Source organism: Lepidochelys olivacea, assembly GCF_965140295.1.
Source record: "Lepidochelys olivacea isolate rLepOli2 genome assembly, chromosome: 1".
In the NCBI taxonomy this organism is placed as follows: domain Eukaryota; kingdom Metazoa; phylum Chordata; order Testudines; family Cheloniidae; genus Lepidochelys; species Lepidochelys olivacea.
Genome location: NC_140411.1, coordinates 52,816,853 through 52,833,179, shown reverse-complemented (window position 1 = coordinate 52,833,179; position 16,327 = coordinate 52,816,853). Strand labels below are relative to the sequence as shown.

The 16,327-nt window shown below is 41.2% G+C and overlaps 1 protein-coding gene across 4 annotated transcripts in view; it reads left to right on the top strand.

Moving 5' to 3' along the window:
• DCLK1 (doublecortin like kinase 1) overlaps positions 1 to 16,327 on the top strand; it is a 333,830-nt gene that overhangs the window by 175,397 nt on the left and 142,106 nt on the right. For all 4 annotated transcript variants that reach the window (XM_084631441.1, XM_084631440.1, XM_084631439.1 and 1 more), the window contains exon 4: positions 2,281 to 2,380. In XM_084631441.1, coding sequence (XP_084487567.1) covers positions 2,281 to 2,380 — 100 coding nt within the window. The remainder of the gene's footprint in view (positions 1 to 2,280; positions 2,381 to 16,327) is intronic.

Sequence of the window (16,327 nt, the reverse complement as noted above, 5' to 3'; positions counted from 1 at the left end):
AAATTGCCCTGTGATACTTGCAACAACGTTAGCAATATACAATGCTGATCTCCCTCCCACTGAGGGGGGCAAGTGGGCGTGTGACACAAGTAAAGTCTGCCATTCCCCCATAAAATATAAAACGTAGAAGATACACACTCAGGAAACAAGGTGGAAATAGACTATTGGTACTTCTTAAATGAAGTTCTAAAACTCAGTACGTTTGTGAATATTGCGGTAAGGATGGGTGTTTTAAAAGGAACTTGACTGAAGAGAAGGTTGAGGTTTGCAAATTGTTTAGGAAGGGTGTGCCATGAGTGGGGGCAGTGTGGAAAAAAAAGCAGAGTTGGGAAGTAGGAAGAAATGACAAAAGAGGTATTTGAGGCTGGCATCATTGGTGGAGTATACGTTGTGGGGGGAAAACACAATAAGAGGTTAGGTGGTACATGTAGGCTAGTGCTCCAGTGCCAAGGTGATGGGTGTGGTGTGAAAACTTAGATAGAAATGCAGTTTAAGGACTTGAAGGTAAGGATGAAAAATGTGAACTCTATACGCTGCTTAAGTGACAGGTCAGTGGAGAGATACAAACTACTGCATCTCAGTTACTCCTTTTTTGTCTGCTTCTGATCTAGCCTGAAGCATTCTATGTCACAAATCTGCCATGGTCAAAAGGTGTCTATCCATCTATCGATCTGTTTTTAAGGTTCTCCATGTAAATAGACTGTTACCTTTCAAAAATCCTCAAGCCTTTTGAACTTCCCAATGAGGTGTGGTACCATGGTTCTGCATGAGAGATGTACAACCATTGGCTTTTCAGTCATTAATGTTCCTCTGCTAAAAACAAGAACAACAATCCCTTCAGAAACCTACCCACCCTCAGTGGTTAATTTGGTCACATAGGGATCTTTTAATGAAGTAGACACTGAAGGCAGGTGTTTCCTGCTTTGCATGGTAGGGGGATGTGGTTCAGTGGGGCAGCTCTCTTCTCCTCTTGATAACCATTACAGCTCCTATTTCTGCCATCGGCCCTCTTCCAATCTTGTCATTCTGAATTCACCTGCTCTCCCATATTATTGTGGAACTCATAAAAAGTGAGTCTGCTCCCTTTGCTGACGGTGCAGCACGACTGGATAAATGAACGCTTTTCATAGAACTCTTCTGTCCAGATGTTGGTACCAAAAAATTTAGTTTTAAGGTGTTCTATAAAGAAAAAAAATTTAAAATGTGGTCCCGCGTTCTTTGCCAGATGTGGGGCAGCCAGAAAGAATATCATTGTTTACCACATCAAAAAGAGTAAAATCACCAGGAGGTAATGATGTTGAGGTTCCTAAAAGGATATTACAAGTAATATAACTTTAAAAGCTCTTCTCTAATCTAATCTATATAATTCACACTGTGCCCTCTGTTTTTTAAAAGGTAGTTAGATTTCTAATTTGTTTTTAGAAGTTGTCAAAACAGGATCAAAATGGCCAAAAGACAGAATTTGGGAACACTGCCAATCTTTTGCTGGAGCTAGCGAAATAATTGTAGAGAATGGAAAAATTAAACCTTTTATTTAAAGTGAAGTTAAGAGTGAATATAATGAAATACGGCTTTGGGTAAGGACATCTCAGCTATGAACACTAATCTACCCTACCCCGATTCTGACTTTCTATATCAGCTCTTTTTTTTTTTTAAAATCTTTTGCTCAACATGAAGTCAAATTCCTGGCTGGTACTGACCTGATTGCTCAGAGGTATGCCTGCTAGGAGGTGGTTCACATTTCTATGGGTTGCTGTTTGGAGGAGGTGAAGGGGATAGTGGCAGAGAATATGTAACTGCTTAAAATGGGGTTTTCCCCCTTTTAGGGGGAAACTGACAAGGCATATCTTCATTGTCACACAGCTTTTGTTGAAATAGCCACAGTAAATTTTGCCTGAAAAACTGTTAGCTGATTACCTGCTGTCAAAGAATATAAATGTGAACTGTAAAAGCAAATTAATTATGTGGTAGCTACTGACTGCAACCTCATATGGAAACAAAAGGCTCTAACCTCATACCATAGTGATACATCTTGTAGTAAATGTGACATTTAGATCATGCTATCTTCTTTAGATCTCTCTTCCAGCAATGTCCATAAAAATGTTTCTTACTCATAACAGATAGTCAAAGCTCTGCTTTGAAACTTCTCTGGAGAAGAATCTTGGTTGATTTCATTAGACTTGAAGAGTGTTCATGCAGCTATAGACTTGGAGGAATTTATTGTTATTATTATTATGAAAGATTGCATGTTGAATGTATTCCTTTCCTTTTCCTTTGCAGGTGATCTGCCTTCAGGATTTCTTTGGTGATGATGACATTTTTATTGCATGTGGACCAGAAAAGTTCCGATACCAGGATGATTTCTTGCTAGATGAAAGTGGTAAGAAAATAGCACATTTTAAAAAAGACACAATATTAAAGTGTGGGGTAGCTTTCCAGATCTTATTTAGCCTGTAAAATAAGGCCAAAATGGTGTCAGCTCAGACTACAATACTAGTTTTAGATACAAAATCAGGATGTCTCTTCTTTAATTTTGATTTCTAATACAGAAAACAAAAATAACTGAAAGCTTATGATGGGCTTAATAAGGGCCAATTATCAGCTAACTCAGAACAAATCCCTATTGAAAACAAGTTCATAGTAATTTTTATAGGAAATGGGGGTGGTGTGAATGGTTAAACTCCCATTTTATATGGTCTTTATTTTAAATCAAATTTGAATGGTCATAGATCTTCTACTTATCCTTCTTGGCTTATCTCCCATGTACATCTATTCTAGTTTGACATCACAGAATTGCTTAAAATTGTCTCTTCCTCCCAACCCCAGTAAGTGCTTTCCTCCCAGCCACTCCCATCTTAAATTTTTGGAATCTGGATTTTGGTAACACCCCAGAATTAGCATGAAAAAGGAAGCTATGTGGTATATGGAAGCCAGTTAATAATGATAAATTAAGACAAACTCCCCACAGAAAACTAAATGAAATCTGTGTTCATGTAAAAGTCTCTTGGAATCTGATTGTGTAACTTCACAAGAGCAAATAGACTTTAGAGGAAAACATGTTTTTGGTCTGAACTTGCCTACCCTTTATTAAAGGATGTTTCTAAGTGCTGGACCATGAGTAGCAGCCAAGGAACCATAAGTTGTCTTGCGCATAAGGAGAACATAAAAATAAAAAGGGCTGCCAATTATCTCATTCGTTTGTGATGTAGTTCAGGAACCGATGAAAGGGCTTGTTTTTCCTTCTCCTTGTCCAGATTTTTTCCTCAGCAGCTGGATGAATGTATCTTCAGCACCTTTTTTTCCTCTTTAAATAATTTATAACATACTATCTGAGTCTAGCAGGAGAGTCCTTTTACTTAGAATAAGGAGAAATGCACAGATATTCATTGTAGATATGTTTAAGAATTACTACTTTCTGATCTTTATATAATATATATATATTCAACATGTAATAGAAAATGCATTTGTATTTGTCTGACTAATTGAATTGGAAGGTTTGGACGTTTTTTTGTTTTTTGTTTTTGGGTTTTTTTGTTTTTTGTTGTTGCTTATCTGGATCCAGACTTTTGAGTTTTTGGAGGGTGGGGAAAATCCTTTATCAGTACCTATTTTATAAGCTGGGAGATGTGTGTGAAAAAATAGGTAATACATACTGGTAAGCAAGGAAAGTTAACATTCTGAAGCACATGCACGCACTCACATGTACACGCCTTACATCCGTATAGAACCTTTCATTATAGAGCTAATGTGAACATTTTACACAAGGATTGGTTTGTCCTACATTGACATGTACTGTAGCCTCCTCTGAGGTGCAGTATGGTAACTGTTGAACAGTAACAGACAAATTTAGGACAGGAGTTGAAGATGCAAGGGCAATTTAGTAGGCAGCAGTACAGTTTCCCAAGCTGGAATGTAGCCAGGACAGTAGTGCTAAGTATTGCCCTTACTCATGTGAAGAGAGCCAAGTGATCTTTAATGACCAGGACCGCCATTTTGTCTTATCTGCCCCTGCACAGTGTCTCTTAGCACCACTCTGTAACCTTTGTACAGTGCTGACTTGGAGAGAAAAGTTTCAGAGTAACAGCCGTGTTAGTCTGTATTCGCAAAAAGAAAAGGAGTACTTGTGGCACCTTAGAGACTAACCAATTTATTTGAGCATAAGCTTTCGTGAGCCACAGCTCACTTCATCGGATGCATACTGTGGAAAGTATAGAAGATCTTTTGATGCACACAAAGCATGAAGAAATGGGTGTTTACCACTACAAAAGGTTTTCTCTCCCCCCACCCCACTCTCCTGCTGGTAATAGCTTATCTAAAGTGATCACTCTCCTTACAGTGTGTATGATAATCGAGTTGGGGGTGGGGTGGGGGGAGAGAACCTGGATTTGTGTTGGAAATGGCCCAACTCGATTATCATACACATTGTAAGGAGAGTGATCACTTTAGATAAGCTATTACCAGCAGGAGAGTGGGGTGGGGGGAGAGAAAACCTTTTGTAGTGGTAAACACCCATTTCTTCATGCTTTGTGTGTATTAAAAGATCTTCTATACTTTCCACAGTATGCATCCGATGAAGTGAGCTGTAGCTCATGAAAGCTTATGCTTAAATCAATTGGTTAGTCTCTAACGTGCCACAAGTACTCCTTTTCTTTTTGGAGGGAAAAGGGGCAGCTACGTTCCCAAACTCCTTCATGTAGATGTTTTGTGGGTCTCCTATCAAAGTGTCGACTTGGCCTGACTCTCTATAGTTCAATTTGGCTGACATAATAGCATCCTGTCTGCAAGGATGTAGTGTGTGTTTTTGGAACGTTTACACTTAAACCTTTATTGTCTAGGGACAAAATAAAAATAAGCTGTAAATCCTCATGTGCTAGTGGGGCACTGTGTTTGCTTGTCAAATATAGAGAGCTTCAAAGAACAGTCACAGTTTTTATGTTAGGAATTAGTAAACATAATAAAATCTGACCCCAAAATACATTTTTGTTTCATTGAAGGGTGTGAAGTTTTGCAGCCTCTTAATTAGTTCAGCATTTTTTCTTAGGTTTTTACAATGCTGAATTTGCCCAAGTAGCCTACAGTTGATGTCTGACACACCTACCCACACTTTCCAGAGATTAATCTCCCTAGGGCTCTCAAGCTGTTACAGATTAAATAAGTGAGCTTTCCAAAAAGTTTGTTATGAAACAGTGCAAAAATTATTTATTAAAAGTCTGAGTTGCATTAAGATTATTAGCAATGATTGAGTTTCGCTCCAAATGGGTGAGAATTGGCAGGTCTGCCTCAGCTTCCCTGGAAAGCTGCTGGAAATATCACTCCAATAGGTTTTTTCACTACATTTCTGGTACTTCCTGATTACAGCCAATTCATAAGAACTATACTTGTTAGTTTGGCCTAAAAAAAGGAAGTGAAGAGGAGCATGACTTGAAGAAACTGAAGGTGGAGGGTGGGAAATTAATAGTCAAAGCTTTTTTGAACTTTAATGTTCTGCTTACTTTTATTCCTATTTTATCAGGAAAAAATGCCCATACTTAGCTCAATGTTTCCTTTACTTGTTTTAATCTGACATGAAAAGGCATTGCATACCCATCAGTGATCAACTGGGGGAGCGCCTTTAGTTATTCATTCCTCTTAGAGGGAAATATATAGTCTGTATTGCATGGTAAGTGCTTTGATTCTCTGTCCCTTGACATTAACCTTCTAGGTATGGTACTCAGATTTCATCCTGTTAAAATACACAGTAAATAAAGACCCCACCACAAGACTTCCTGGCAACCATATCAATATTTGATCTAATTGGTAGCTCATCCTTCCATGAATAAGAGTATAGCTGAGCCAAAGACTATGGGTGGGTTCATTTTAACACTGAGGAGTAGATATTCATGGTTTTCCAAACTTCAGTGAATAAATGGTATTTCTGTTCATTATTTGATTTTATTTAAAAATTTAGCGGAACATTCTGATATCTACCTACTTTCTATATTTAAAGAAAACTGGCACTTCGTAAATACTGATTTTGTGCTATATTACCTCTGTGATATATATAGCCACATATGCAGCTGTAGTAGCTGCTATGTGGGAGGCCCAGGTACTTCAGTCAAGGAGCTGTACTGACCTTGTTTCTGAAGTTGTTTGCTGGCAATAGGATTATATAACAACTGGCAAAAGGTCAAATACCTTTTATGCATTGTCTTGGCTTTCCCAAGGACCTGTACACACAGGGTGTCATCTTGTGATTGCAAAACATTAACATCAAATATATGCACTAAAATCTCCTAGTTCAGGACTCTTTTTGTGCGGCAAATGATCAAACAAAGAAAAAAAAGGGATTATCAATGAAGTACATTCAACTTCAGTCAGATTATCAAGCAAATATGAAACTTCCTCAGTTCTCCAACCCTCCAGTTCTCCAACCCTCCAATTTCCAATTTCAAGTGTATCTGATACCTTAGAATATAGCTATAGTCATCTTTGTGGCAGGAGCATGAATAGTTCACTATTTTAGGTACTCTTCCTTTGAGCCCAAAATTGCCAGGATTGCTGATGAAAACTGCCTGATGAACATGGGGTTCTTAAACAAGAATATAAATAGAAAGAATAGAGTAATGGCAAGAGGACAGCTTGTTATAATACCACTTTATGTTGACAGAGAGCCTGTGGTGCTAGATCTAGAGTCTACCTGAGTTTGTACAAACTCCCAATGCCAGATCTTCTTTCTTAGTGCTGTAAAACATCTGTAAAAAGTTGTGTGGTTTGGTGATGTAATATGTTTAATTTTCATCTGTTGCTAAAGTTGGTTCAGTGCTTCGAAGCTATAAGCATCACACAGTATAAGTGTAAAAGTCTTGTTCATCTCCTATTGAGACACCTCCTATAAAAAGGCTACTGCAAAACAGTCCAAATTAATATCTGCTGCCAAGCAGAGTTCAACAAATATAGAATGGGTGGATGCAAAAACAAGTTCAGATACCTTGACAAGAACAGATATTAATGTTAATGGAAACAGTGATGAAAATGATACTCTTCCAGGGAAGAAATAAGACTGGACTCTTTGAAACCTATTTCACCTTGACTTGCTGGCCAATGTTACTCTTTAGCCTAAGTTCTTTGAGCCAGCAGCTTTATTACATCCTCTTGCCAGGAGAAAACATTGTGCCAGGAAAATCTGATTACTATTTCACAAAGGAAAAAAAAAAAGGTTAGAAGTATCATGTTTATACCTGGTAAGTTCCTGTAACCTTGATTATGTCCTGCCTGTGAAAGGGAGAAAGGGAAAAATCAATCACCATCCCCATCTGCTCTGATTTATAGAACACAGGCTGATGTGTTGAGCAGCTTTTTGGCTGGATGCAGGAGCAAGGAGCCTGCTGGCTTTGGCAGCGAGAAAATTACCATGGGTTCTCGAGACTCAGAGATATAACTGTACTTTCAGTAGAGGCATACATATACAGTTTTCCAGTTCAATGTGATGTTTTAATATGTTGCCAACTGCCAGGCTTGAGCGAGAGAGATTCTGTATATGAGGCAGAAACAAACTAGGGCGTGATGAGCTAGGCTTTTACTGTATATAGAGAACTTTTATTTTAAGAAAATGACAACTCTCCTCAGTACACTTTCCTACATGATGCAAGACTGTCCCACTCCGAGTTTTGTGGCAGTATATGATGAGTACTACAGCTCATTATTGACTTGCTCTGGTTCTTGTGGTATTGAAAAATATCTTGAATTGCAGTTAATTGTTTAAAAAAGAGGTTGTTTCTCTTGACCTCTCGAAGTTGAAATGTTAGGAACAGACTGTTAGCTGTATAAAAATCACTGTTGATATAATAGTGAATAATAATCTATTAAATAAAGCCTTTTTTCCTCTTCAGGAATTATCCACTAGCATTTTGATTATTTTATAAATATGTTCATTATTTGAATGTTTTGAATGCTTTATGCAATCATACATATTTCATAATCCTACACTATATTTGCAAGCTATTTGCTTTGTTTGTGCCTTTGACTATTTGGTATTATGTCTCTCTGTATTGTATGTGTCATAATTATTTCTGTAATGCACTTCATCTTTTTATCTAACACACTTTCACAGAAATATGGGGTTAGAAGGGACCTCAAGAAATCATATAATCCATCCCTCTGTGCTGAGGCAGGACCAAGTATACCTAGACCATCCCTGACAGGTAGTTTATTTAACCTGTAATGAATCACCTTGAGTGATGAGGATTCTACAGCCTCCCGAGCTATCTGTGCAGTGTAGGTGTGCGTGATCAATAAGTTATAAGGCACTGATTCTGCTCCCTGAGTTGATGATTAAACATTTTATAAACAGGAGGAAGGCCATCAGAGAGTCAAAAGAACCACATGGACACTTAACAGCCTACACTTTCACGCAGACTATTTGCATACATATTTACATAGCTGACACTTCCTATGAATGTTTCTGTGAACAAAAGGTTACCTCTGTCTAGTCACAGAAAATGATTGCTTAGCATTTATATTACTGTAGCCTGTCATCAAAGCCAATCAAATAGGATAGTTAAGTTGAAGCTAATTCACTTTGTAGGTTGAAGCAAACATTCTTTAATTGTTGGACTAAAACATTAATCAATAAAGGAGAGCTGTTCAAAAAATAGAGTTATTTCCATTAAATATTTTGAATGACATTATTTTTGGAACTTTTTCACAGATAATTTTGATTTTTTTTTAAATGAAAATTTTGTCAATTCTTTTGGTCAAAAGATCAAAACTTCACTGAAATCAAACTGTTTTCACAAAACCTTTCAATTTTGATGAAACTGTGTTTTTTCAAACTGGAAAAAAAATTAGTGTCAAAATTTCAACCAGCTCTAAATAAAAGGAAACAAATGTGAAGGTGTCCTTAGCATGAAATCAGCCACTATAGTGATGACCCTACAGCTATTGCAACAGTGATCAGTTAATGCCGAAATGCAGGCAGAATGTATTTGCTTTTATATTTTTCATTTTTTAACTGTAACAGTATTTTATTCTTTTTTGTATCATAACCTCTTGGACTTAATTTAGACACTGGGATATTGGAATTGATCATTGCGAGGAAGTGTTGTCACTGTGAATGAGTAGCTCTTCTCCCCAACATTAAGTATCTGTTATATTTTCAAATGCAAAAAGATTATGGTCCTGCTTCTAACTGGCAGTTCCATGCACAAATTAATGTATATGACTATGGATAAAGCAAGTAAAATTGGTATGCAGATCTTCATAAGTGTTTTGTGAGCACTTGAACCCCTAACTTGCTCATGTGATACCTGCTTTTGCACATATGACTTCTTGTTTTGCAGCCTAGGAGCCTCATCTGAGGCTTATGTGGTGCCCCATTCAAGCGCACAGAACAGGACTGTTCTTTTTGCTTTCTCAAGGCAATGACTCCTGACTATGTTAAGCTGCTTTGAGTGTGCTTGGAGGGACTTTCATCCATCCTTTCATTTCACATTGATAAGATTGCAAAATAAAAGAAAAAAAACCCTACAAAGTAGTTGTGTCTTATGAATTAGCTGTGACTCAGTCTCCTCTGAGGCCCTTTAAGCTGTTCAGTGGCTAGATGATATAACTGTAGTTTGAGGAAATAGAACAAACTTCTTCAAGTGGTGGTCCCTATATTGATTCCAAACGTGGGTGCGCATGTGCGCCATGTGCTGGAGCTGGAAGGTTTTAGTAGAAGTGTCCACTGACCCACATGTGCATCGTGTATCCCCTCATGCTCTCAGCTGAGGATATAATAGGCTGTGCGGGTCAACGCCTGTCCAGTTCCCTCTTACTGCCATATGGCCTGAGTCAGAACCCCTGTTCCTTTGTGCTCTTAGCTTAACTAAGAGGGTGACCTTCCGTCTGTTTTTTTTTTTCTTGTACGTAGTTGTAGATAACTTTTTTACTGTGTTTGGTATGTGTTCGTTGTTATAGTTAAGTTTGCATAGTTCTTCCCCCCACCCCCCATTTGGGGAAGTCCCCCCACCCACACACTCTTGGGGACTATGCCATGGCTTCCAGGCTTTAAAAACTGTGCCTCTTGCCTGTGTTCATTTTCTATGAGCAACGAGCACCAGCATTGTCTGTACTGCCTCGGCAAGGCCCACATTGTGGCCCATTTGTACTGTCTGGAAGTCATTCCTGCTCCATATGCGGGAAACTAGAGAACTTCACTTTTGGACGTTCTTAGTGCTGGCTTTGGGATCCGGGACCGGTGGAACTGGCAGTGCAGTGTCCATCACCTGTGGTGAGAGCCCTTCCAACTACCTCCACAGCACTGGATCCGGCGGTACCAAGGAAGTCGGGCAAGACCCACCATGAGACCAAGAAACATGGCCATGGGCATAAGAGCAGATCCCCTTTCAGGACTGCTCAGAAATGCAGCATGACCTCCCTGAGCCGTGCCAGGTCAGGTGAGAAGTCATGTGCCAATCCTGCTGGACCGGCTCCCAAACTCCCCGGCACAGAGGATAAGGAGAAGTGCAGGAAGGATCTGCTGATACAGGCATGTCTCTTGCCTATACCACCCACACCACGTGGACCTTGGGGGTTGTCCGATGTGACTCCTCATACTCTCAGTCACCTAGAACTGCTGCTGTGAATAGATCCCCAAGGACAGTTGGGTACTAGAGATCATCCACCATGATACTATATAGAATTCCTGTCGCTTCCACATCATCAGCCCCACAGCTGTCCCCTGGGGGAACTCCTCCCATCAAGACCTCCTCCAACAAGAAGCTGACGCTCTTCTCCTCAAAGGCAGCATAGAGCTGGTCTCACCTCGCTACAGGGGAAGGGGTTCTAGTTCCTGTACTTCCTTATCCCAAGAAGGGCAGTGGGCCTTCGAGTACTCAATACCTTTATCCAGAAATCCAAATTCCATATGATGACGTTCACATCGATTACAGTAGAACCTCAGAGTTATGAACAACCTGGGAATGGAGGTTGTTCGGAACTCTGAACAAAACGTTATGGTGGTTCTTTCAAAAGTTTACTACTGAACATTGACTTAATACAGCTTTGAAACTTTACTATGCAGAAGAAAAACACTGCTTTTAACCATCTTAATTTAAATTAAACCCGCACAGAAACAGTTTCCTTACCGTATTCAGTCTTTTTTAAACTTCCACTTTATTTTTTTAGTAGTTTACATTTATGTGTACTGTACTGTATTTTCTCCCCCCGGCCACCTCCCTCTGCTACTGCCTGATAGTGTACTTCTGGTTCCAAATGAGGTGTGTGGTTGACAGGTCAATTCATAAGTCTGAGGTTCTACTGTATCCTTTCCCTCTCCCCAGAAGCCTGGTTTGTGGCTCTCGACATGAAAGATGCCTAACTTCCACATCACGACTGCCTGGACAGCAAAATCCTGATCGCCTGGCAAGTGCTGATGTCCTTCATGGGTAGTGGACTTGACCCTTCCCAGGTCCTGGTTGTTACTCCTTTCAAACCTCCTACACCACAAGCCATGCTCTCAACAGACGCCTTCCTCATGGTTTGAGGAGCTGACCTCGACTGCCATACTGCACAGTGTGTCTGGATGCCTTGGGAAGCCAGGATGCATATAAACGTCCTGGAGCTGTGGGCGGTCCACCTCACCTGCCTAGTATTTCTTCCCCTCATACAGGCCAAGGACATCCAATTACTCTCCTACAACTTTGCAGCAGTAGTTTACATCAAGAAACAGCGTGGTGCCAAGTCTCCCTAACTCTTCAGAATCCATCCACCTTTGGACTGGAGCATCAAATATCAAGTCTAACTCCAGGCCACATACCTCCCAGGCACCCAAAATGCCCTGGCAGATATGCTTAGCCGGACACACTGAACCACAAGTGGGAGCTGAAGGATGCCACACTCCGGTGCCTCTTCTGCCAGTGAGGCACCCTGCACTGGGACCTCTTTGCCACCTGAGAAAACCGCAAACTGTGGGGGAGTACTCACAGGGTGACCCCCTTTTCTTTCCGTGGACAGGGTCCCTTCACTATGACTTCCCCCCCTTCCCATTCTTCCACAAGTCCTGCCCAAGGTCCGCCGGGATCAAGCGACTGTGGCCAAAATGGGGCTGTGAGGATCACATCAGTTTGGTTCAGACCTCCTAAACCTCTCCACCCACACACTACTGCACGTCTGCATGCTAACAGATCTCCTCATGCAAGACCAGGGCCGACTCTGACATCTTAATTCTGGCCCTCTTCGCCTCACAGCTTGGTTTTTGGATGAACTCGGGAATAGACAGAGCGTGCTCCACCACAGTGTGATGTCTCCTTACCTAGAGCAGGAGGGCATCCACCAGGGCCTGCTACTAGACAAAATGAAAGCGCTTCATCTCCTAGGCTCACCATCACCAATGCCCACTGCATATGATAGCCATACCTATTATCCTTGACTACTTTCTCAAACTCAGTCGGGCCTAGCACTCAGCTCCATATGGGTCCACCTAGCAACCCTCAGTGCCTTTCTCCCCCTGATGGGCAGTGCTTTTGTGTTCACACCCTAACACCATGCACTTCCTAAAAGGTCTGCTGAACACCTTCCTGCCCATACTCAAACACACACCCTCATGGGACTTTAATCTCATTCTCTTCACTCTCATGAAACCACCCTTTGAGCCTTTGACAACTTCCTCCTTTTCCCATCTTTCCATGAAACTAACCTTCTTACCTTGGCTAGATGGGTCAGTGATGGCTGACCTGCCCTTACATCATCTATCACAAAGATAAAGTTTCCTTACCTCTCCACCCTTAATTCCTTCCTAAAGTGCTGTCGGAGTTCCACCTAAATCAGTGTATCCACCTCCCGGAATTCCGCTCCAAACCCCGCACCTCCCACAAGGACAGGGGGCTCCATCCCTCAACATCTGATGTGCACTGACATTATAACTTCACCAAACCCATGCCTTCAGCCCATCACCAAGACTCGTTGTAGTGATTGCTGACCATTTTAATGGCTAATCCCTTCTCCTCACAGTGCATTTCCAAATGGATGTCCAGGTGCATTTGTGAATGCTACACACTCAACTATGTAATGCCCCCGATGTCATCATGGCAAACTCTACACTAGCACAAGTAGCCACATTGACTCATCTCACCAACATCTCTTGAGAGGACGTTTGTCGTGCAGCGACGTAGAGTTCCGTACACATTTTCATGTCGCATTATGCTATCACCCAAGCGGCAGCTACAGATGCAGCTGTGAGCTGCGCTATACTACAGACCACGCTCCTGAGAACATCCTTATACCCATCTCCACGCTGCTCACTACTCACCCACATTTGGAATCCATATAGGGACTCACTCAAAGAAGAGGAGGAAGAGGTTCCTTTCCTGTAACTGGAGGTTCTTTGAGATGGGTGGTCTGTATTTGGATTCCAATATCCGCCCTCCATCCCCTCTGTTGTGGACTTGACTGCTCAGTGGTAAGAAGGCTCCTGGAGAGACGCCAAACCACATGGCCTATTATGCCCTCGGCTGAGAATGAAGGGACACATTACACCCATGTGGGACAATGGATACTGCTACAAAAACCTTCCAGCTCTGGCGCATGGATGGCACACATGCACACCCACATGATTGAAATCCAAATAGGAACCATGAACCTGTAACAAGCTCCAGTTACAGGTAAGTAACCTCCTCTTTTGATTTCAGAGTACTTCTGAGATTGGCCTTCCTTTTCTAGTTTTTGGGTTTTTTTGTCCATCTTGTTATAATTCATTTCCTCTCTGTTGTTAATTGACTCATTAGTTTTTATAGGAAATTTAATGTAAAATAAAATACTTGTAGTCTTGGCCAAGTCCATTCTTCTTTGTATTTATTATATTCCATGGATCATTTCTACTCTAGGGACAACTGGAATCTGAACTGTTTGCAAACAGAAACACTTTATGACCCTTTGCCAGGTAATTCTTTGACTTATGTGACAGGGTGAGGCCAGATGGCTACAGGAGAGTGATAGAAGGCAGATATATTAGCCCCAGGTTAAGTAGGTCCCTTTCCCCTGGGTAAGGTAACAGGGAAGGCTCCAGAACAATCAGGAACTTTCTGGAAACAATTAAGGCAGACAGGCTGATTAGAACACTTGCAGCCAGTCAAGAAGCTGCCAGAATCAATTAAGGTAGGCAGGCTAATCAGGGCACCTGGGTTTAAAAAGGAGCTCATTTCAGTTTGTGATGTGCGTGCGAGGAGCTGGGAGCAAGAGGTGCAAGAAGCTGAGAGTGAGAGGGCGTACTACTGGAAGACTGAGAAGTACAAGCATTATCAGACATCAGAAGGAAGGTCCTGTGGTGAGAATAAAGAAGGTGTTGGGAGGAGTCCATAAGGAAGTAGCCCAGGGAGTTGTAGCTGACACGCAGCTTTTACAGGAGTCAACTGTAGACAGCTGCAATCCACAGGGCCCTGGGCTGGAACCTGGCGTAGAGGGCAGGCCCGGGTTCCCCACATCCCTCCATTCCCTCAACTCTCTACTTGATACCGGAGGAGTTGACCTGGACTGTGGGTTCCACCAGAGGGGAAGGTCTCTGGCCTGTTCCCCGATCTACTAGGTGGATCAGCAGAGACTGCGGGGATTGTTCTTCTTTCTTTCCCCCATGGTGGCCAGTGATGAGGCTAACTGAGCGAATGGCAGATTTGAGCCACGAAAGTGGCCAAACTGAGGGCTGCTGTGAACCTCTGAGGTGAGCAAATCTGCCAATAAGCGCAGGACTCGCCAAGGCAGAGGAGGAACTTTGTCACACCATGTAGTACAAAGAAGTTTCAATTTTCTCTCATCATCATGAGTTTGTATGATGTACCTTCAAGATAAATGGACTTTTCAGAGTTCTCTGCTTCATCATTTAGTTTGAAAACCTGAATGTACCATGCCATCTATTAGAATGTGCCCCAAAGACCTGACTCTTCATCAGTTGTTGCTGGTTGGTTCAGAGGTTCCTGCACTGGGACAAATGTATTTAGTGTAATATCACGTTAGAACACCCTGACTCCCCACTTCTTATACTTGGATATTTTAGGTCCTAGAGGGGGAGAGATACCAAAAGACTTTGAATAAGCACACATTTTTTTCTAACCAGAAACGTCCACAGATTGTTATACTGTCAGGATCCTTTGAAAGAGCATAATTATTCAAAATTAATAATTCATTAGCTTTTAGAAAGTAGCAAACTTTCTAAAGGCATATGAGGATAATATATTCATCCTTACTATTCATTAAAGCTTTTTTTTTCTTAATCTTATCAAACACAAACTCTCGCACACCAGCTGAGTGTCAAAAACAACCTGGAAAATATTTCAAAGTGCTGAAATCAGAAGCACAGTACATCAGTGGTAGGTGTGCATGCCATACATATTTATATACGTTGTTTACAAGCACAGGAATATTAAATATAAAAAATACATAGTAACCTTACTGCAAAGATGTCAGTACAAAACCACTGTATACTGGCTCCAGTGAAGTCCACTGTAAACACCCTCTTTTATGACATATTCTGGAATACTGGTACAATGGCATATGTCTCCAAAAAACAAACCTATGGAAACAGTGGATTCTCCTTTCCTCCTCCTCTCCCCTTACAAATTCAGTGTGATGCATGTCAATTCAGTGCAAAGGAACTCTTCACACTTCAAAGGAACTCTTCACATAGCATAGCTCATTGCAGGACTGTATGCTAATGTTCTGTGTGGAATATTTTAAGGATGACTATGAATTAAGAAAGTTTCCAGTTTCCATGGCATTGAACACACGTAGGGGTGTGTCATGCGGCTGTGATTTGAATTCAGCAGTTCTTCAGTTGGAGATTTATCTTTTTAATTTTGTTTGGGAAAAATTATAACACTTGTTTTATGGAAGGAAAATCCTGTAGAGTCTTGAAATGGATTGAAGCAAGATCGGGAAAGAACCTGTGACTGCCTCTTTTTTTGCTGATGTGAGGAAGGTGCAAGGTTGCTACTCATTAGCAAGGGGAGGGCAATTAGAAAGCAAAGGAATTTAAATCTCTTGTGTATCTTGTTCTGGCACTCTTCTAATCATTTAGGACTGTGACTGATTGATTACCAGCAGAAAAACAAGGCAAGGGAGTTTCTAATGAAGACACATGGTCTGGGAGGAGGAATTGTCTTGGACACCTGTAAAGAAAGACAAGATTCAAGGGAGGTGGTTTAATTAGGCTGTAACTTTATTATGTAACTCTTCTGGGAACTGTCCAGCAATAATTCATACAGTGCAGGTCATGATTCCTTCCTTAATCATTTCCACCTGGCGGGGGGTTGCTGTCAGCCACCCAGCTTTCCACACCTGATCCCAGCCTTACCTCTGGGTCCCCTTGTGCCCACTCTCT